The 20,695-nt window shown below is 41.0% G+C and overlaps 3 protein-coding genes across 3 annotated transcripts; 2 read left to right on the plus strand and 1 right to left on the minus strand.

The window, feature by feature from the left end:
- Positions 1-931: 931 nt before the first annotated feature.
- Positions 932-6,885, plus strand: ddx55 (DEAD (Asp-Glu-Ala-Asp) box polypeptide 55). The gene is made up of 14 exons (XM_047570610.1): positions 932-1,165; positions 1,257-1,307; positions 2,389-2,475; positions 2,564-2,655; positions 2,866-2,928; positions 3,006-3,155; positions 3,906-4,098; positions 4,190-4,272; positions 4,613-4,744; positions 4,858-4,950; positions 5,069-5,183; positions 5,287-5,455; positions 6,341-6,633; positions 6,708-6,885. Exons 1-14 carry the CDS (start codon positions 1,058-1,060, stop codon positions 6,855-6,857), a joined length of 1,779 nt encoding a protein of 592 aa, XP_047426566.1. The 5' UTR covers positions 932-1,057; the 3' UTR covers positions 6,858-6,885.
- eif2b1 (eukaryotic translation initiation factor 2B, subunit 1 alpha) lies at positions 6,867-10,113 on the minus strand. The gene is made up of 9 exons (XM_047570611.1): positions 9,801-10,113; positions 9,612-9,713; positions 9,144-9,280; positions 8,879-8,995; positions 8,676-8,788; positions 7,575-7,643; positions 7,414-7,489; positions 7,128-7,253; positions 6,867-7,054 (listed from the first exon to the last, which is right to left on the minus strand). Exons 1-9 carry the CDS (start codon positions 9,811-9,813, stop codon positions 6,899-6,901), a joined length of 909 nt encoding a protein of 302 aa, XP_047426567.1. The 5' UTR covers positions 9,814-10,113; the 3' UTR covers positions 6,867-6,898.
- A 1,937-nt stretch (positions 10,114-12,050) lies between these two features.
- Positions 12,051-19,457, plus strand: bcl7a (BAF chromatin remodeling complex subunit BCL7A). Its single transcript, XM_047570180.1, has 6 exons — positions 12,051-12,229; positions 15,229-15,310; positions 15,440-15,536; positions 15,742-15,912; positions 16,905-17,008; positions 17,127-19,457. The coding sequence occupies exons 1-6, from the start codon at positions 12,051-12,053 to the stop codon at positions 17,199-17,201; spliced, it is 708 nt and encodes a 235-aa protein (XP_047426136.1). The 3' UTR covers positions 17,202-19,457.
- Positions 19,458-20,695: the final 1,238 nt, after the last annotated feature.

Consider the following 20,695-nt stretch of genomic DNA (forward strand, 5'->3'; position numbering starts at 1 on the left):
GTCTTACACGGAAGACACTTGCAGAAATCAAACGTAGCGGCGTCCTCATAATCAACCCCGAGGCTCTAGACACAGACGATGCCCTTTATGGTTTGTTTGGCGACCTCTTGGACAAGTTTGGCTCGGTGAGTTTGCTTCTGTCCGCAATGATGTCACATAACGAGGGTTTGGACGAGGTGTTCGTCAAGGCTCTGATGGCTCGTTTGCACAGGGTAAAATCACTCCCACTGGAAACTATCGCCATGAAGAAAATACCTTGTCCTCAGCGTTCAACAACACAAACGTGCGTAGTCTGTAGGTTTTTCTCATCCGTGGCCAAATCAACCAGCAAGCCCTTCTCTGCCTGCTTCCAGTGTTTCAGCAAATAACATCCCAACACACTTTTCCTTTCCTAAACCTTAGGAACCTTACCCATGTCTTTACCCCTTTAACCCCCTGTCCCGCTTTTCTTTACTAACATATTGCATCAACCCCAAACTTTCCAAGGTTATTTTAATTAACTGACAGTTAATATTTGTTTTTTCTCCCCCTTCTCCCTTTATTATTCATATAATGTTAATTAATCACTTAACACTGATTTATTAACCCCACTTCCTGTCTATCACATTGCATTAACTGTACTTCCTTTACTTTCTACTGACAGATTAACAAATAAACGTACTTGTATACTTCAATTAACGAAATGCTTTAATTACTTTTTCATGGCACTCGAGGTCCTCCATACATTTAATACACAAATTGTATTTTTTTGATTCTGGTACTTTAATTTAAATGACTATGTTTCTAATTTTAACTTTAATTAGACAAAACATTTAATATAGTAATTTAGTGTGTTAAGGGCGAGGTAAAGATAAAAAAAAAGAAAAAAGAACTAATAATAAAGAATAAAATTATAATAACAACACGGTGATGCGGAACGATTGACGTCTGAAAGCTTCAGTTCCCACCCGACGGGTAAACACCAGCGCACAGGGATATCAGAGCAGCGTGTGTGAGTGGCTAAAATCTCGCTGAGAGTTTAAAGCTTAAAACTCGTGTTTCATGTTTAGGTGACAACATGGACAATACGACGGACGGGACGTGGGACAGTTTACCTGTTAAACTCAACGAGAGGATTTTAGAGACGCTCCACGAGCTGAAGTTCACACATATGACACCTGTTCAGGTAAATTTAAAACGTAAAAATAACAGCAGCGGCGTCTCATCAGTCTCCACTAAACGCAGAAAGTGATTTATTTTTGTTTTTCCTCTCGTAGTCTGCGTGTATTCCGCTGTTCATGAGCAACAAGGACGTGGCTGCAGAGGCGGTGAGTTCCCCCAGTACATGGTTTATTTATGGAGCTCCGTGAAGGACGAGATTTTGCTTTTTATTATTGACCACAATTTTAAATGGAGGAGTAATAATAATAATAAAAACTACCTATACTGTACTTAAAATAGTTGGTTTGATGTCCTATCTATTGTGTAATCATGAAAGGTCTCAAAACATTTGATTTTGTTTTGTATGATGGAGTTGTGTATTGGGAACTAAAGTCAGTGTTGGCCGATACCTATTTTAGTTAATCTTGTTTCATTATCATTATTTTGCTGCATATTGTGTTCTTGTTTTTTTAATTTAAGTTCTTTGTAAATTGATTTTTGGGGTAAAGGGGCAAATTATAATAAGATTATTATTCTTCTTTCTGCTCCCTTTCATTCACAAAATGTACTCTTTGTGTATCAAATTTACCGAAGACAAAAAGTGTCATGGAAATACTTCCTTTCAAAAAACTATTCATAACCTATTTTACAGTACGAATACGCAAAATAGCAGAGTAATGACGTTTTCAATATTTTAATGAACAATGAAGAAAATCTGTGAAAACCATTTATTAATGAAATATAAATCTAATAAAAAGTTAAAAATAAGTTGAAATCTGGATACAGCAAATGTATATTTCTTGTGAATATTTCTTAATATAGCCTCCATTTTATTGTTTTCAAAAAGTACATATAAAAAACAATAAATAACAATAAATTAAATAAGTAATATTATATAAAACATAATACTTTTAAATATAAAATCAAGTCAAATTAAATTATATAATATCCTAATGTGCTCAATCTCGATTGGTTTTATTTTAATACATTTTCAATTAAAGTAGAAATTCTTCAAAGGTGGAAATTATTCTAATATAGATCAAATAATAACAGATACAGTACAGGATTCAGAATTACAGGCAGATATTAATGCATTTAGTGAATATTTACCTTTGAAAACATAAATCATCTGAGTTAATTGTGTGAATTTTCGTAAACTTCTAAAGGTCTGACAGGTTGAGTTATTAGCTATGTGGGAGAAGCTGCATTAAAGAACTATTCTGGTTTATTATCACTGCTTCACTGCAGATAACTGGGAGTGGGAAGACGCTGGCGTTCGTCATTCCAATCATAGAGCTGCTCCTGAAGCGAGAAGAGAAGCTGAAGAAGATGCAGGTGAGACTTAAAACATTTGTTGAACACAAAGACTTCATGTGTGGCCTTCTGGACTTAATTGTCAAAGCTTTAATCGTGTTTTGTGCAGGTCGGGGCCCTGGTGGTCACCCCCACGAGAGAACTGGCCCTGCAGATCAGTGAGGTGATGGGACAGTTCATAGAGAAGTTTCCACAGTTTACGTGAGTAGAAAGTCGCAGCAGGATGTAGATCGATTAATTAAGATGAGCTCAGATTATGAGACATTTAAAGAGTCACTCTTAAACCTTTCAAACAGCTCTGAGGCGAATCTTTCCTGAATTGATTTGATTTCCTTCGTCAGGCTGGAAATGTTAGAAAGCTGTTTTCTGTTTGTGCCCAAGGATCAAACTTTTTTTTTTGTTTGTTTACAGGCAGATTTTACTGATCGGTGGTACTAACCCGATAGAGGACGTGGAGAAGTTCAAGGAGCAGGGGTACGTTTGGATTTTAGTTAGTTTAGTTCTATCCCCTGGTGGACGACTTGCATTTATTCGTGCCTCTGTGTTTTCAGGGCGAACATCGTGATCGCGACGCCGGGCCGACTGGAGGACATGTTCAGGAGGAAGTCCGACGGTCTGGACCTGGCGAGCTCAGTCAAGAGTCTGGATGTTCTGGTTCTGGACGAGGCCGACAGGCTGCTCGACATGGGCTTCGAGGCCAGGTGTGGAATCACTCGCTTAAAAGTTCTTCTGGGTTAGACGGCAGGAAACACCCTGATAGCGATGATATCACGAACTGAACTCATTGAGCAACGTCTTGACTAGAACTGGACCAACTGGACCGAGAGTTCACAGAAGACGCTCAGATATTCTACAAAAGTTTGAGTAAAAATAGAACCAGACCGACTCTTGTTTTGGACATTTGGATAAAACCAAAGAACCTAAAGTGGTGTTTTAACCTCTGCAAAAGGAATCTGGCTGCAAAATACCACTGATTCCCACTACAAGAGGCAACATACACACAGTTCAACCTTTGTGCACATTATAGAATCCAGAAAAATATGGATATCTCCTCCTGTTCACGCATTTCACTCTAATCTCAAAGGCCGATGTTACATCTTTCTGAAAAGGTCCCTTTCTATATACGATGATTGGATTTTGTTCATGAGCCGCCCACTAGATAGAAGCAAAGGACTGTGTGCAAAATTGGGTTACACGACTCTGTCAGGCAAGTCACCACGTGGTGCACAGTTGATGGAGAATCATGTGGATTGGCTCAAAAACAACATCAGTTATATTTGTTGTCGGCTATTTTTGGATTTAATGAATTATTTGAAGAAATGCCGACATGCTGATTGTGAAACTCACATTTTTGGTAGCTAGCCAAGGCTATCAGGTTAGCTTCAGATACGTGAGGCTTTACATCAGTGGACAGAGTAGCTTCTGTCTTACCACTGTCTGTTTTTTTCCAGCCTGAACACCATCTTGGGCTTCCTGCCCAAACAGAGGCGCACAGGCTTGTTCTCAGCCACTCAGACGCAGGAGCTGGAGAAGCTGGTGAGGGCCGGCCTCAGGAACCCCGTCCGGATCACCGTCAAAGAGAAAGGCCTGGCCGCCGTCGCCGCCTCCCAGAAGACCCCGTCCAGACTCTCCAACTACTACACCGTGAGTTCTGTCGTCCCGTCATGCCCAAACTACCAGAAAATTAAAAAAAAAGGGTAACAACGACACAAACACAAACCTTCTCACGTTTCAGATTTGCAGAACGGACGAGAAGTTCAACAACCTGGTGACGTTTCTACGGCAACACAAGCACCAGAAGCACCTGGTCTTCTTCAGGTTTGTTAAACTGGCCGACGTTAGAAGGGAAATGAAGCTCAGTCACGTTCTTATCAACGATATATATCACTATTGACATGATCTTACTGTACTGTGGCTCGTGACATTATTGGTGGATGGTCGGCGATTCCTAAAGTGGTAGAGAAAGTTAGATATTATCTATATCGTACTTTAACGTGTTGGGCTGTTTCCAGACAGTCTGGGGACCCCGGGCAGGAGGCATCTTGGAGTTGATTTGATCTTTTTAATATTTGACTTTAGAAAAAGGTGTGATGTGGGATGTAGTTTGCAGATCAAGGTCCAGTACATGTACGTTAGTGTGTTTGCTTGTTGTCTGCAGCACGTGTGCGTGTGTCGAATACTACGGTCGAGCTCTGGAGACGCTGGTGAAGAAAGTCACCGTCCGCTGCATCCACGGCAAGATGAAGAATAAACGCAACAGCATCTTCGCCGACTTTCGGGCCCTGAAAAGGTGAAACTGAGCGGTTTGTGTGTAGAAAGCGTAACTCATGGCGATAAAAAGTTTTTATTTATTACGTGCACGAACCAAAGAACCTAATGTTTTGTGTTGGCGTCGCGTTGCAGTGGGATCTTGGTTTGTACGGACGTCATGGCCAGAGGCATCGACATCCCCGACGTTCACTGGGTGCTGCAGTACGACCCCCCGAGCAGCGCCAGGTGACACGAACAGACACGACTGAATCTATCATATCATTCAAAATTAAGTTTAAAGGGGACTATTTATTTACAGCGGCGCATCCTATTTACCTTGTCGTTTGCCTTTGTTTCCCCTCAGTGCGTTTGTGCATCGGTGCGGGCGCACGGCTCGCATCGGTAACCACGGCAACGCCCTGGTCTTCCTGCTGCCGATGGAGGAATCGTACGTCAACTTCCTGTCCATCAACCAGAAGGTGAGTTCAGAGCGAGAAATAAACCTTCAGGACGCTTTGAAAGACTAATTTCTAACGTAGCCTGTGAGTTAACGACGCCCTCCGTCGTCGTCCTTTTTTTCAGTGCCCGCTCCAGAAGATGCCGCCGATAACCGACGTGGTGGACGTGCTGCCCAAAGTGAAGGCCATGGCTCTGGAGGACCGCGCCATGTTCGAGCGAGGGATGAGGGCCTTCGTCTCGTACGTCCAGGGCTACGCCAAACACGAGTGTAGCCTCATCTTCAGGGTCAAAGGTGAAAGAAAAAAAGAAAGAAACCGTTTGGTATTTTAAGTTTGAGACGGATCTAAAGGATGTGATGCCTGGATGAAGGGCGACAGTTTGCTGGTGTTGAATCTTTGTGAACGTCTGTGGCTTAAAGAACCACAGAACAAACTGTAGAACCAACGAATCAGACGCTCCTTTGTGCCCGATGCCATCAGACATTTTTTTTTCCGTCACTTTATCCACAACTTTTATCACTTTATGTCTTTGGTCTCTAGTTTTCTTTCTCGTGCTCTTCTTGACTTGTGTTGCTGCAGTGTTTGAATTTCCCCAAAGGGTTTAAATAAAGTTTTATCTTATTAGCATGATTCAGGCCAAGCTAACTAGCTCCTCCTAGCTTCCTAGTCTCCCAGCTAATAGTAGTTATTCCTAGCATCCTAGCCTCTCAACTAATACTAGCTCCTCCTAGCTTCCTTGCCTCCCGACTAACAGTAGCTTCTCTAGCTTCCTAGCCTTTAAGCTAACAGTGGCTCCTCCTAGCTTCCTAGCCTCTGAACTAATGAGCTCCTCCTAGCTTCTTAGCCTCCCAGCTAATACTAGCTATTCCGAGCCTCCCAGCTAATAATAGCTATTCCTAGCTTCCTATCTTCCTGACTTAACAGTAGCTCCTCTAGCTTCCTAGCCTCTCAGCTAATAGTTGCTATTCCAAGCTTTCTAGCCTAGCCTTCCTGGGTGACTTACAGTAGCTCCTCCTAGCTTCCTAGCCTTACAGTTAATAGTAGCTATTCCTAGCTTCCTGTGCTTGAAGCTTGTTGTGCATTCAAGTGCATCTTCTTGATCCAGACCCTCTGGATCTTTGTCGATGTCGGTTTGGTTTAAATTCTTTGACATGTTTTTTATTTTTATTATTGTGTAGATCTGGACTTTGCCGCTCTGGCCCGAGGCTTCGCGCTCCTTCGCCTCCCGAGGATGCCCGAGCTGAAGGGAAAGACGTTTCCCGACTTCAAGGAGGCGGGGGTGGACACGGACACCATCCGCTACAAGGACAAGAACAGGGAGAAGCAGAGACGCAAGATGCTGGCGGAGCAGAAAGACAAAGAGAAGACGCCGTTTCCTAAGAGGAACTTCATAAAGAACAAGGCCTGGTCCAAACAGAAGACCAAGAAGGAGCGGAGGAAGAAGGTGGCGGCCAAGAGGAAGCACAACGAGGTACTTTCAGTCACACATGAAACAAGACGAACAGATGTTTAGAGTATTTTTTAACGACTTTTTTGTGTCTCCAGGGCTCCGACGTGGACGATGAAGACATGAACGAGCTTCTAAGCGACACTCGTCTCCTCAAGAAGCTAAAGAAAGGTCAAATCAGCGAGGAGGACTTTGAGAGCCAGATAACGAGTCACGGACCAAAGGCAAAACACAAAACAGAATCATAACAGAGGAAATAAATCTGTGACTTTTTTTTTTATTTGAGACGTTATAAATAAAGTTTGATGAGTTCGTCGCTAACGGCCGACGGGGTGAGGACGCCCAGGTCGGTGAAGAGGAGGGTGATGAGGGAGGGAGGCGTGTAGTCGATCATCGGATGCTCCTCCGACAGGTTCTGCACCGTCTTCAGGGTGTCGGCTTTGTACTGAGGAAAAAACACTTGTAAATAAAATAACTCACAAATAAAATAAATAAAAACAGAATAAAATACAAAATACCTTGAATTTATCTGGGACGTCCTGCTGGTTGAGCGGATACAGACGCACGAATTTAAAACTCTCGGCCACGACGTAGAAGGGTTTATTATGAGCTTTGGAGCAGACGGCCATCTGATAGGTACCGATCTGGAGGGTGGGAGGAAGAGGGAGGAGAGCCGTTACCATGGAGACGGGGGACTCAGGTGATGAGAGTTTGCATCAAATTGATGAAGAGGAGGAGAATAAAACGTGAAAAGGAGAAAAATAAAGAGGAGAAACAGGGTCCCGACTATTTCCTGGAACGCACCTTGTTAATGATTCCTCCGCTCTCCACGACTCCTTCTGCTCCAACGATAACCAGATCCACTTTCTCCAAGACGTACCTGCAAATTAATTAATTAATTAATTAGTTAATTAAAATTCTTCTTATTAATTGTCTATACAATAATAAAACCAAACGTTATTTACCCGACGGCTGCGTCCAGGACGACTGTTACTGGAACATTGAGTTTCTTCAGGGCCTCGGCCATTTGTTGTCTGAACAAAGAGACGGGTCAGTGAGGCCTTTCAGAATAAGAGTCTACTACTATAAAAGTCCAGTAAGTCATTTTAGAATAAAAGTCCACTACCTAAAAGTCCAGTGTGTCCTTTCAGAATAAGAGTCTACTACTATACAAGTTCAGTGTGTCCTTTCAGAATAAAAGTCTACCACTGTAAAAGTCCAGTGTGTCCTTTTAGAATTAGAGTCCACTACTATACAAGTCCAGTGTGTCCTTTCAGAATAAAAGTCTACTACTGTAAAAGTCCAGTGTGTCCTTTCAGAATAAAAGTCTACTACTGTAAAAGTCCAGTGAGGCCTTTCAGAATAAAAGTCGACTACTATAAAAGTCCAGTGAGTCCTTTCAGAATAAGGGTCTATTACTATAAAAGTCCAGTGTGTCCTTTCAAAATAGAAGTCTACTACTCTAAAAGTCCAGTGAGGCCTTTCAGAATAAAAGTTCACTACTATAAAAGTCCAGTGTGTCCTTTCAGAATAAAAGTCTACCACTGTAAAAGTCCAGTGTGTCCTTTTAGAATTAGAGTCCACTACTATACAAGTCCAGTGTGTCCTTTCAGAATAAAAGTCTACTACTATAAAAGTCCAGTGAGTCCTTTCAGAATAAGGGTCTATTACTATAAAAGTCCAGTGTGTCCTTTCAAAATAGAAGTCTACTACTCTAAAAGTCCAGTGAGGCCTTTCAGAATAAAAGTTCACTACTATAAAAGTCCAGTGTGTCCTTTCAGAATAAAAGTCTACTACTGTAAAAGTCCAGTGTGTCCTTTCAGAATAAAAGTCTACTACTGTAAAAGTCCAGTGAGCCATTTCAGAATAAAAGTCTACTACTATAAAAGTCCAGTGGGTCCTTCCAAAATAAGAGTCTACCACTATAAAGTCCAGTGGGTCCTTTCAAAATAAAAGTCTACTACTATAAAAGTCCAGTGAGTCCTTTAAGAATAAAAGTTCTACTGTAAAAGTCCAGTGAGTCTTTTCAGAATAAAAGTCTCCTAGAGTTCTCAGTGTCCACTCACCCAGCGGCGTCCGGCTGAGACTCCGTCACGTAAACAAAGAAGCGTTTCTTCTCGGCGGCGGCTCGTTCCAGGACTCTGAGGACGACTCTGGAGAACGAGTGGGTCAGTATTTTCTAAAAGAGGGAAGACGGAGGGAAGAATGAATGCGCCGGCGTTCACAGAGAGAGAGAGAGAGAAGGAAGTGTGACAGGACGTGAACTCACGGCGCCATCTTTGATGAAGGTGTGACACAGCTTGGCCACTTTGGCCCTGGACATGGAGATCTTCTCCAGGAAAAGTTCTCCTCGCTCCTCCATCACCTTCTTACAGCGAGACAGGTCCTGGAAACGAGGAACCAAACACACACCGATTAAAGAAACAAAAAATAAGACACAAAATGACCATAAAAGGACAGTAAATGTCCAAAAATGAATAATGAACAGAGACAGATCTATGTGAGCAGACGTGGCTGATGGTGCGTTCACTGACCTGTTGCTCCAGGGACGTGAGGCTGATGAAGCGCAGGAAGAGCTCCCCCCCTGAGGACACGGCCACCGAGGAGTCGACCCCCATCAGACAGTCGGTGGCCGACATCAGACTCTCCCTCAGACCCAGGATGGTCTCACCTGAGGAACCAAGAGACGGGAGACGTCCATGTGGGGTTCAAAGACAGCCATAACATTATGACCACTGACAGGTGACGTTAATGATGCTGATAACCTGGCTCCTCTCAGTGGGTGGGATATAGGGGGAGAAGGAGGAGGAGGAGGAGGGAGATAATGAAAAGGAAGAAGAGGAGGAGGCGAGGGAAGAAAAGGAGACATAGGAATAAGAGGAAAAGGAGGTGGAGGAAGGAGATAATGAAAAGGAAGAAGAGGAGAAGATGGAGGAAGAGGACATAGAATAAAGACCAGACACAGGTGGATGTGTAGAGGATGGAGACAGGTTTAAACGCACCTTTGTCTCTCTTGAGGAACTCCAGCAGGGTGCGGATAGCGGCCACAGCTGAGGCCATGTCCGGGTCCTTCCTCATCTGAGCCCTGAAATACTCCACCAGCTCTGAAACCGGGGACACCCCGAGACCCGGTTAACGTCCCCGACCACAACCCGAGACAAGAACCGTGACACACGACAACAAAAACTCACCTCCTTCATTCATCCTGGAATCCACAAGAGCTCAAACTACAATATTCAAAGTCACCAGGTGTTTAATATGACAGGATCCAGTCGGGATGTTTCTGACACATGCCAGATGATGCGGACTCTCGCAGCTTTTGTTCAACGCTGTTGTTTCCACAAGAGTCAAGATAAATGTTTTAAATTAAGAATTTAAGTCACAATTATCAGAATGCATCCACAAAAACTCGCCAAATTCTGCCTGAAAAGTTTTGTTGTCACTATTTGCCGAGTAACACAGCTCAAAACTGCGCGTTGATGTGTCGCAGAGTGATGACGCAGCACGTTTTCCTTACACCGTCAACGTGCGTGGCCCCTTCAGGGACTGTCGGAAATGTTGTAGTTATGGATTTGAAGAAAATACGTTAAATAAAAAAAAAATGACTAAGTTTACGATTTGTGTAATTATTGATATTTATTTACACAACAACTACATGGTCGAAGAGCGAATTGAGCTAAAAAGAGACGCAAAACCGCTTCAAGGAGATGTAAAATTTAGTCAAACAGGGTTCAACAACAACAAACAACATAGTCACGGAGACAAACGAGACAAAAAGACACAAAATCACCGCAAGAAAAAATAAATGACTCAAATTAACTTTACTAGATCTTCAGCAACGTGCTCATGTAGATTTGTTTCAGGCTGCGGAGCAGGTAGATTATAACTGTGTGTTGTTACATAACATAAGATTAGATTTTGGGAGATTTTATTATCATTATTATTGACTTGAGGGTTGATCAGATAATGTGTGAGATCATCTGTGGTCCAGAAATATCAGGTTGTGTTCCAGGTTAAAGATGTTTTAAAGAATTTGGTTAAGATTAAAATGACATAAAACAATTACAATAGAGTCAAAATAAGTATAAAGACACACAAACAGATCAGAAAGACTACAAAGAGCCTTAAAAACACTACAAAAACACCTTGAATTACGCAAAAAAGGTTCAAAATGACTATGAAGACACAAAAACACACACAATCTACTACAAAAACACTTAAAATGTCCACCAAGAAACAAAACTCACTACTTAATGAAATCCACTCTAAAGAAAAACACACTCAGTTTGTCTCAGGACTATAAAGACACAATAAAAACCACACAAAACACCTTGAAAAAAAGACCCGTACCAAATATAAAGTAAAATACACAAAGGACAGTAGAAAAATGACCGTAAAGAGACACAAAACCACCACAAAACTTCTTAAAACTACCATGAAGAGACAAAAAGTCATAAAGCAACAGTAAACAACACAGAACCAACTACAAAAAGACTTAAAATGATCAAGAAACAAAACTCACTACAAAATGAACTCTATTTTAAAAAAAAACACACACACCAACAAACTTAGAACTATAAAAACACAACGAAAAAACCCACAAAACATCTTGAAGAGAACACCTGTGTAAGACATACAAAGGAGAGTAGAAACAACTACCACAAAGAGACACAAAACTACTTAAAATGATTGTAAAGAAACATAAAACCACTAAAAAAGTACTTAAAATTATCATAAAGAGACACAAACCTACTACAAAACTACGTAAATGGCCGTAAAGAGACACAAAAGCACTACAAAGAGACACAAACCCACTTAAAATTATCATAAAGTGACACAAAACCACTACAAAACTACTTAAAATGACTACAAAGAGACACAAAATGTCTTAAACTGTCCATAAAGAGACTTAATAAAACAGTAAACGCACACAGAACCTACTACAAATATAAACTAACCATCGAGGAACCACTGTGTTATTTGTCCTTACAAGAACTATCAACACAGAAAAACAAAAAACACACAAAACACCTTGAAGAAAAGACCCGTAAGTCAGACGCACATAGTAAAAGCAAAAATAAAAATAAAAAAGTGACATTAAAGAGCAAGAAAATACAGGTTAGACCAAATCTTCCAGAGTGCAACAGAATCTAAAAATAGTTTTTCTCTGGTGTTGCTGTAGTTGTGTGTCTCTCTGTGCTGTTGTGTTGTGAATGAATATAAACGCGTTAAATATATATAAAAAAAAGTTTTTTCTATTTAAATTGTGCAGCTAAAACGTGAAACTGGGGATATTTCCTAAGAGCAGAGCCTCTCTTTGTTCTGCACTCGCTCTCAGTGGGGAGACATCAGTGCAGCTGCAGACCCCCCTCCCTCCCCCCTCATCCTCCCCCCTTCCTCCCTCCTCCCTCCCTCCCTCCGTGTGCTCCATCAGGCCGCGCATGCGCAGTGCTCTCCCTGTGCGCTCTACTGTTTGCATTGTGTCTGAACTGCCGGCGAGCTTTAAAAATATTAAACCCACCGCGGCAATGTCGGGCAGGTCAGTCCGAGCTGAGACCCGGAGCAGGGCGAAGGATGACATCAAGAGGGTCATGGCCGCTATTGAGAAAGTACGAAAATGGTAAGAGAGAGAGAGAGAGAGGAGAAAAAAAAAGGAGGCTTCGTTATCTAACACGAGAAAGCCTCGCTTCTTCTTGTTGGGGGAGGAGAGGGACGGAGACGGGAGCGAGGGATGGAATAGAAAGAAAAGGACGTTTTTTTTTTTTTGTATTTGAAGGGGGCTTCGCGGGGCTGATGTACTTGCGGCTCAGGTGCAGCGGGGCGCACTGGAGCGGGCGATGCTTAAATCAAACACACAACATGTACCCGGTGTTTTTTTTTTTTTTTTTTTTTTTTTCTCTCCTTCTCCTTTTAGCGGCTCGGGTTGAACCCAGAAGCCATTTCGATGCAGTCACATGAAGCCATTGCTTTTCCTGCCGCTGAGCTGGTAGCACACACGGAGAGGAGGGTTTTTTAAATTTATTTATTTATTTATTTTTTTATTTTAGGGACTTGGAAACAATTCGACGACGGCGCTCTTGAGTCGGAGCAGTTTTTAGTCCGTCTGGAGTTTTAAATTAAGCGCTTTGAGTCGCCCTTTAGGTCTGGTGGAGAGAGACGGAGGCGCGGGTGGGGGTTGGGAGAGGGAAGTAGGGCTGCATGGCTGAACACGTATGACTCAGTACGAAACGTTTAAAAAACACGAGGGAGGGGAACAAAAAAAACACACTTTATTCACATTTATCGGCTCCGGTGTTTCATTGTGTTTTTTTTTGTTTCGAGAACATTCTGGGTTTTTTTTTTGTGTGTGTGGTTTTAAGCGTGTGACCCCGCTCCGTGGTCGGAATTGTCTCGTTTCTTTTTAATCAGGTGGATTAAATCGAGCGCACCCAGCGCAAAGTCAGGGGAAGTTGGTGGATTTAAATTAACGTTAATTTAACGGAAAACATTTTTTACACGACACAGAAACAACTTAATTACGTTTATACTAATTTTAAATTATTATTTTTTTATTTTTTAATCTTGAGTGCATTATTAATATTAACACTAAAAAGTAACTTGGCGGTTGAGTTGGCTAACTTTCTTTTAATCAGGTCGATTAATCGAGTGCACCCAGCTCATAGATAATATCAGTTTAACAGAAATATTTTTAGATGACAAAATTAAAGAAAATATACAAACTTAATTCCCATTTATAGGACATCTTTAACGGCATTAATTATTTTAACAATAGATGTGATTTATTCGCGATTTAAAAAAAAAAAAAGATTACCGTAATTCGTTTTTCTTCAAACTAACGGTTGCTAGCTAAAAAGTTACTTAGCTAATGAGTTAGCTATGCGTTAAGATTGACGGATAAATCCGGTAATCTTGAGTGCATTATTAATATTAACACTAAAAAGTTACTTGGCTGAAGAGTTGGCTAACTTTCCTTTAATCAGGTCGATTAATCGAGTGACCGAGCTCATAGATAATAATATCGGTTTAACAGAAATATTTTTAGATGACAAAATTAAAGGGAATATACAAACTTAATTCCCATTTATAGAGCATCTTTAACCGCATTAATTATTTTAACAATAGATTTGATTTATTCGCGATTTTTCTAAAAAGATTAATTCGTTTTTCCTCTAACGGTTGCTAGCTAAAAAGTTACTTGGCTAAAGAGTTAGCTATGCGTTAACTTAACAAATATTTTTAGAATCATGAAATTAAAGAAAAAAAGCTTAATCACGTTTTATAGTACATCTGAAATAGCATTAGTTATTTTAACAATAGTTTTCATTATTTTTTTTTGTTCGTTTTTTACAACAAATTCCTCTTTCTCTAACTAACAGTTGCTAGCTAAAAAGTTACTTGGCTAAAGAGTTAACTAACTTTTTCCCTCAGGTCGATTAATCGACTGCAAAGACAGTGGAAGTTGGGGTGTTTTGTTTGTTTGTTTGTTTTTACATGATAACGTTAAAGAAATATACAAACTTAATTAAAGCTATATACTACATCTATAATGACATTAACTATTTTAACAATTTTTATTCATTCATGATTTTTTTAAGATTCAAAGAGCTAAACAGTTACTTGGCTGAAGAGTTAGCTAACTTTTTTTTTTTATCAAGTCGATTATCAAGGGTACCCAGCTCAAAGTCAGTTAAAGGAAACGGAAAATATTTTTGAAAGTTAAAGAAAATATCCAAACTTAATGTTTCATGATGCATCAATATCGCCATTGATTAATTTAAATGTTTTTTTTCCTCAAACTAGCAGTTGCTAGCTTATCTGTAGCGTCCCGAAAGGCGCCTATAAATACAATGTACTGTTGTTTTTTATTATTATTATTAAGAGTTGGCTAATTTTTTTTCATCAGGTCGATTAATCGAGCACATCCAGCTCAGTCGGTTGACATTCATGACTCTAAAATAATTTAACTGAAATATTTTTCAGCGATATAACACAATAAAATAAATTAGTTTTTCCGCTAAAGCACAGGTGTCAAACATACGACCCGTGGGCCAAAAACGACCCACCAGAAGGTCTAATCTGTCCCGCAGCATGAATATTTACAGTGTAAAAATTCCTTACTTAAAGGTTATTCTGTTAAACTACTGTTCTGGCCACTTGAGATAAAATTGGTGGTTTATTTTTATAAATATGTATGAGCTTTTTTCTGAGCTAACGGTCAGTAAAAGTTGGTGGGTTTTAAATATAATTTAGCAAAAATAAACGAAAAAACTGAATTATCTATCGATCGATCAGTCGCGTCCGTCAGAATTTACTTGTGCGTATCATATTTTAACAGCTTTAAACTCTTAAACTCTAAAGTTCTTCCTTTTTTTTATCAGAAAATAAACAGAAAACCAGAAGCAGACTTTATTATAACAACTATTAACATTTATGAATCATGAGCCGACCAGAACAGATGAATTTATTAAGTTGCTGCCATAAAGACAAACTTTTGCGTATATCGACCCTTGTTTTTTTTTAGATTCATGCGCTTTAATTTCTGGAAATGATATGAGGAGTTATTCGTGTCTTTATTACGTTCTGTATGTGACGCTGGGTTTGGTTTTCTCCCCCACGCAGGGAGAAGAAATGGGTGACTGTAGGAGACACGTCCCTTCGTATCTATAAGTGGGTTCCGGTGACGGAGCCTAAATCAGACGACGTGAGTCCACTTCATCATCATCATCATCATCATCCTGTTATTAGCAGTGAACCTGCGTTAATTCATCCTGACTTTATTTCACGCTGGAGCCTTTTTTTTTCTAACTTGAACTATTGTTTTTTTTTTTAGAAGAACAAGAACAAGAAGAAGGGCAAAGATGAGAAATACGGCTCAGAGCTGACGACTCCAGAGAACAGCTCCTCTCCGGGGATGATGGACATGCATGGTGGGTACTGAGACTAATGTTTAGTTTCATGTTCGTCTAATCTCAGCGTCGTAGCTCTTCTTCTTTGCATGTTTAATAAATGCTTGATTCCAGTTTGACACCGTCCACTATTAAACTTTCTAATCCCTTCAGAAACGCTAGTGTTGCCCCGATCGCTCTAGTCTTTCAGTGTCGGACTAATTTGTCGTATCTGTCTCCGTCTCAGACGACAACAGCAACCAGAGCTCCATCGCCGACTCGTCTCCGGTGAAACAGGAGAACAGCTGTAGCACCAGCCCGGCCCCAGAGCCCACCACCACCACCACCACCACCACCCCCACGCTGCACCGCGACAACAGCGACGCCAAGACTGACCAGAGCCCGGACAGCAAGAGGGGTCAGCGCACACACACTAATAAACACACATATATACGTCTGCTATCGTACATGACGATATACAAACAAAAACAATCCCCACAATGAGAGTTTGTCATAAATGTGATGAATGCAAGTCGCTCATCTGTGGCTAAACGTGGCTCCTGATCAATAACATAGAACTGGTTCAGGTTTCATAAGGAGGATGTGGAGAAAACTTGTTCCATGTGACGATAATGACTAAGGAGCATGATGAGATTCGGGAAATGAGTCTGGAGACAGCGGCCACGTCCTCCTGTAAATTAGTGTGACCACCAGACGTCCCCGATTTCTGGAGACAGTCCCCGTTTGTGGATGACTTGTCCCCCGGCTAAAGCTGTCCCCGAAAATGTCCCCGATTTTAGCTTTTTATGAATGAGAAAAAAATAATGTGGCGCGCACACTACAGTTATTACGGTAGCCGGTCGCACTGCTATTAATGTTACAGACAGATGTTAAAATAAATGAAACTGTAATTGTCCCTGTTTCTTTTCATCTTGATATTTAATTGTTATAGTAAATTAAAAAAAAACTCTGTGTGTTCCATATGAAGCCAGATGTTGCTGTTTACACATTTCAGACTTAAAGTTTTCTCCACAACTTCCTCCTTAAACCTGCAGTGAAGCAGCTCATTTGACTAAAACTGTTCGACCTGAAAGGAGAAATGTTTCAGTTCGTATCATCCGTCCCTCGTCTGAAGAAGGAATTATTCTCAGTGTTGGTTTATTTACTAAACGTTTCCACGATGTTTGATTCGTTAAAGTGTCCATAGTAATTCCTCCTTCATTATTCTAGCTTTCGTAAATAAAACATTTAATACATTTATTGACTTACTTGAGAGAGTGGAAGTGTCCATCTCTGCAGTTCCTCCTTTTAACCACACAGTGTCACTAAAGAGTCAGAAATGCTGCGTTCACTGTCAAACGAAGAACTCCTGTTCTGATGTGTTTTGTTTTATTTACTTAAACGTTCCAGGTAAGACCACCCCGTCATCAGAGACCTCAGAGAGAGCACAAAGTGCCAAGAGAGACAGTCTGTCCTCAGGGGAGAAGGACTCTTCAGACAGTAAATCCACTCAGGTACGAACCCGTCGGGAGGTAAAGCTAAAGGGGGACGTCTCAGCTGTACTGTTTGTCCATGTCCATGTCCATGTCCCCCCCCCACCGTCTAAGCCGCCTGTCCTCTCTCTCCCTGCAGGACCTACAGGAGGAGGGCCCCCCCAGCAAGAAAAACAAACTGGAGTCCTCGTCTCAGGACTTTGAGGAGAGTTAAATGTTTTGGAGTCGTCTCCCTCCCGCCTCCCTCCTCTGTACCTCCCTCCATTAACTCTAGATAATTTAGGGCTAATGGACACACACCACCTCTCCCCTCTTACTCCTCCTCCTCCTCCTCCTCCTCTCCTCCCTCTTCTCCACCCAAACTCTTCTAAAGGGAGAATGGACGCCTCCCTCCTCCCCTCTCCTCCTCCCCCTCCTCCTCCCCCTGTTTGCCCCGACACTCCCCCGCCACAGAGGGAGAATGGATATTACCTCCGAGCTTCCTTCCAGTCCTCCACACTTTTCACTAATGCCAAGAGAAGCCCCCCGGGCTGCAGTCCCCTCTGTGGCCAGGGGGGGGGGGGCAGCGCTGTCAGCCCAGCCACCGCCAGGCCAGACGACAAAACACTGACCTGCATCTGTGACTAAAAAAGAGTAACACTGGGGACCCTGCGACGGCCCCCGTCCGCCTCCTGTTAGACTAATGTTCTATATTTGTTTAGGAAACGTTTAGGGTTTTTTTCTCAGGAGGGTCAATGCACTGTTATGGTATGTCACAATCGATCACAGATAGATTTGCTGCTGTAGTGGACGTCTTTTTTCTCCATTCACGTGTTTTTTTGTTTCTTTGTTTGTTTTGTTTTTTTAAAGTGAATTAGTTTGTGGTTTTTGTAGAGGACGGAGATGACGACGGTACTGGTGGAGATGGGTAGTGAAGGCGGGCGTAGCTAGCGTAGGTCCTGGAGGTGTGTGTGTGCCTTGAGTTGCTACGATTTAAGACTCGTTTTTAGGTCAAGCAGGTTCTGATTTACAATGTTGGTGCCATGGTTTCATTTTGTTTTCTGTTTTTTTTTTTTCGCCTTATAATTGTCACTAAGTTCATGCGACTACAACAGTTTGATTTTTAAAGGAATGTGTAGATTTTTGTTTCCTTGCTGAGAGCTCAAAGTGAAGCCAGGAGAGCTAGCTTAGCTTAGCGTAGCTTAGCATACAGGCCGGCAGCAAAGGGAAGCTGCTAGCTTGAGTCAGTTCAGAGATGATAAACTCCACCGATCGAAGTGAAAATTAAGAAAGTTCAGCTTTGTAACCGTGACGTCCAGGAGCTAACGCCGCTAACGAGTTAACGAGGTTTTGTAGCATTTTCTCCGTAACTAGTTTACTTCTAATCCTCCGGTTCTGTGGTTAAACGGAATCATCGTTGGACTCAACCTTGATCCGCCGTGCGTCACGTCTCACGTTGTAGCTTGTCGCTCTGAACGTAGCATTAGCTGTTACAGAGTTTACGCTAAAGCTAACGTCTCCTGGTGCTAACTTCTCTTCACGCGACGCCTCTCAGCAAGGAACCAGAGGAGCGAACTATTCCTTTAAGAGCTGGAGACTTTGGTTTGAACACTAGCCAGACGTTAGCTCAGTCGTCTGAGACCCTGTGGACTCCCGGTGACTGATCCGTGTCTTCTCCTGAAACACATGTTACTCCTCCTCTCATTCGTCCTGTGCGTCACTACTTTCTCTACGACGACAGAAGGGTCCAGGGTCCAGTCTTTAGCTCCGGCGTCGGTTCTAATCCTCCTTTCAAGGTGCTGTCTGTCGGCTGAATCCTTACGGCCCCATCGAGCTCTCGGCTTTTGTGCAGATTCGCGCAATTTACTTGAACTTTTAATCGTACGGATTCAGACCTAGGACCTCTAATGTAAAACCTCACGCATGTCACCATTTACTTTACCAATCGATATATTTGTGGATTGAAATCACTGCGGACCGACGACTTCGTCACACGCGCAGGGGCTGTCGATTCACACCGAATAATTACTTGATCAGATTTCAGAGAATCAGCGTTTCACATGGATGGAGAGAAAAGAAACTAAAAGCTGAGAGTTGTGTCGGTTTAGAGGATGGATTAGCATATACCTCATTCCCAGTCCAGCAGCGCTGGAACTTAAAATGCTATTGTATTGACATTAACAGTTATAAACAGCATTATGTACACTCAGTTCAAAATAAAATATCTCACTTACGTTGTAGCTTTCACCCGATCGAGCCAATTGCTTATAGTTTGCTCATAACTGTGTGTTTAAAGAAAAAAAAAATGAAACAAAAAAAGAGCTGTGAGATATGAAATCCTGTTGTTTTTTTCTTTTCTTGGGACCATTTTGTTTTTCTTTAGATCGTGTACAGATTTATGGTTTGGTTTGACTTATTTATTCCATCAGTAGTGCTTGGTTTTTATCATGTCCAATGGTTTTGTTTTCTTAATAAAAGTCACAAAAACGTTGCGGTCGTTTGTTGTCGGTGTTTGACGAGAGCAGGTTTTATTTTCTGTGTGTTTAACTGTTTATGTTGAATTTTAAATGAGTCAAAGTGACATTTTTCCTTCAGTCGACTCACAACTGAAAACATGTTGAGAACATGTTAGAAACTCTGACAAGTTGTGGGACGTGTTTTTGCTTTTTACATGTTTAACAAAATAAAAGAACTTTCTACCTCCTAGTACCAGGTCACTGCAGAGTTCAGGTTCTGTTTTGGTTCCTCGAGTTTCAAAAAGGATTTAACTCAGGAGTCAGAACCTCAACCTTTATAAAAACAGACGTGTCACATTTATTTCAGAAGAAGCCGACTTTCTATTTAAATATGTAGAATAACTGAGAGGATTTGTCTTAAAACATTCAGTAAATGAGTTTCCTTTTTTAAAAACTTGAACTTTTGTTATGGTCCAGGGTCTGTGCATGTTTTGGTCTTTGGATTTTCCGTTCAGAAAAAAGACATTTAAAAAACAACAAATAAGCGTTTATTAGATTTTCATTTTAAAATTAAAATTGGATTTCAAGGCATTTTTCTTTCATTAGGGTCGAGAATGGATAAACAAAACTTTAAAACCCGATGGCTTTTCATTTTCTGTTTCTAAAAACAAAAAAATCGTTAGAGACTAAAAAAGTCCCCGATTTTTTTCATATTGTGCGACCGGAAGTTGTCGTTTTCAAAGTAAGAGCGTGTGTGAGGACAAAGCTGTGTAACAGAAGTTCATGGATCAGAACGTAGTTTTTCTAAACAATAAAATAGTCTCAGTGAAGACGACGTCACTGCAGGAAAACTAAGCCGCATATTTCAGTTGAAAACTTATAATAATAATAATAATAATATAATGAGGGAATAATTAGCTACTGGCTAACGTTATAGATTTCTACAGATAATGAGCCTTGTTTTACCATCACGTCAAAAATCACATCAGAGTAACGAATCAAACACATTTTAGCCTTAAAGAAGGAAACTTCAGACAGAAACACAGCGACGTCCTCATACGTGCTCTTATTTTGAAAACGACAACTTCCGGTTTAAAAAAAGAAGAAAAAAAACGCGCTTTCTTTGTTTCTGTCTAACGATTTTATTTTTTATTTTTAGAAACACAAAATGAAAATTTAAAGTTTTCTTTATCTCTTCTCGACACCGATAAAGAAAAATGCCTCGAATTTCAATTTTAATTCATGAATTTTAAAATGAAAATCAAAAAACTGC

This window comes from Mugil cephalus, chromosome 19 (genome assembly GCF_022458985.1).
Source record: "Mugil cephalus isolate CIBA_MC_2020 chromosome 19, CIBA_Mcephalus_1.1, whole genome shotgun sequence".
NCBI lineage: Eukaryota > Metazoa > Chordata > Actinopteri > Mugiliformes > Mugilidae > Mugil > Mugil cephalus.

Bases quoted from the DNA above. Each gene is read 5' to 3' on its own strand.
- eif2b1 (XM_047570611.1), bottom strand. The intron at 7,490-7,574 runs GTAAATAACGTT...ATTAATTTGCAG, and splicing joins GTCCTGGACGCAGCCGTCGG to GTACGTCTTGGAGAAAGTGG. The intron at 7,055-7,127 runs GTATTTTGTATT...TTTTTTCCTCAG, and splicing joins ACGTCCCAGATAAATTCAAG to TACAAAGCCGACACCCTGAA.
- ddx55 (XM_047570610.1), top strand. From the start codon at position 1,058: ATGGACAATACGACGGACGGGACGTGGGACAGTTTACCTGTTAAACTC. The intron at 3,156-3,905 runs GTGTGGAATCAC...GTTTTTTTCCAG, and splicing joins GACATGGGCTTCGAGGCCAG to CCTGAACACCATCTTGGGCT. The intron at 4,099-4,189 runs GTGAGTTCTGTC...CTCACGTTTCAG, and splicing joins GACTCTCCAACTACTACACC to ATTTGCAGAACGGACGAGAA.
- bcl7a (XM_047570180.1), top strand. From the start codon at position 12,051: ATGCGCAGTGCTCTCCCTGTGCGCTCTACTGTTTGCATTGTGTCTGAA. The intron at 12,230-15,228 runs GTAAGAGAGAGA...TCCCCCACGCAG, and splicing joins ATTGAGAAAGTACGAAAATG to GGAGAAGAAATGGGTGACTG. The intron at 17,009-17,126 runs GTACGAACCCGT...CTCTCCCTGCAG, and splicing joins CAGACAGTAAATCCACTCAG to GACCTACAGGAGGAGGGCCC.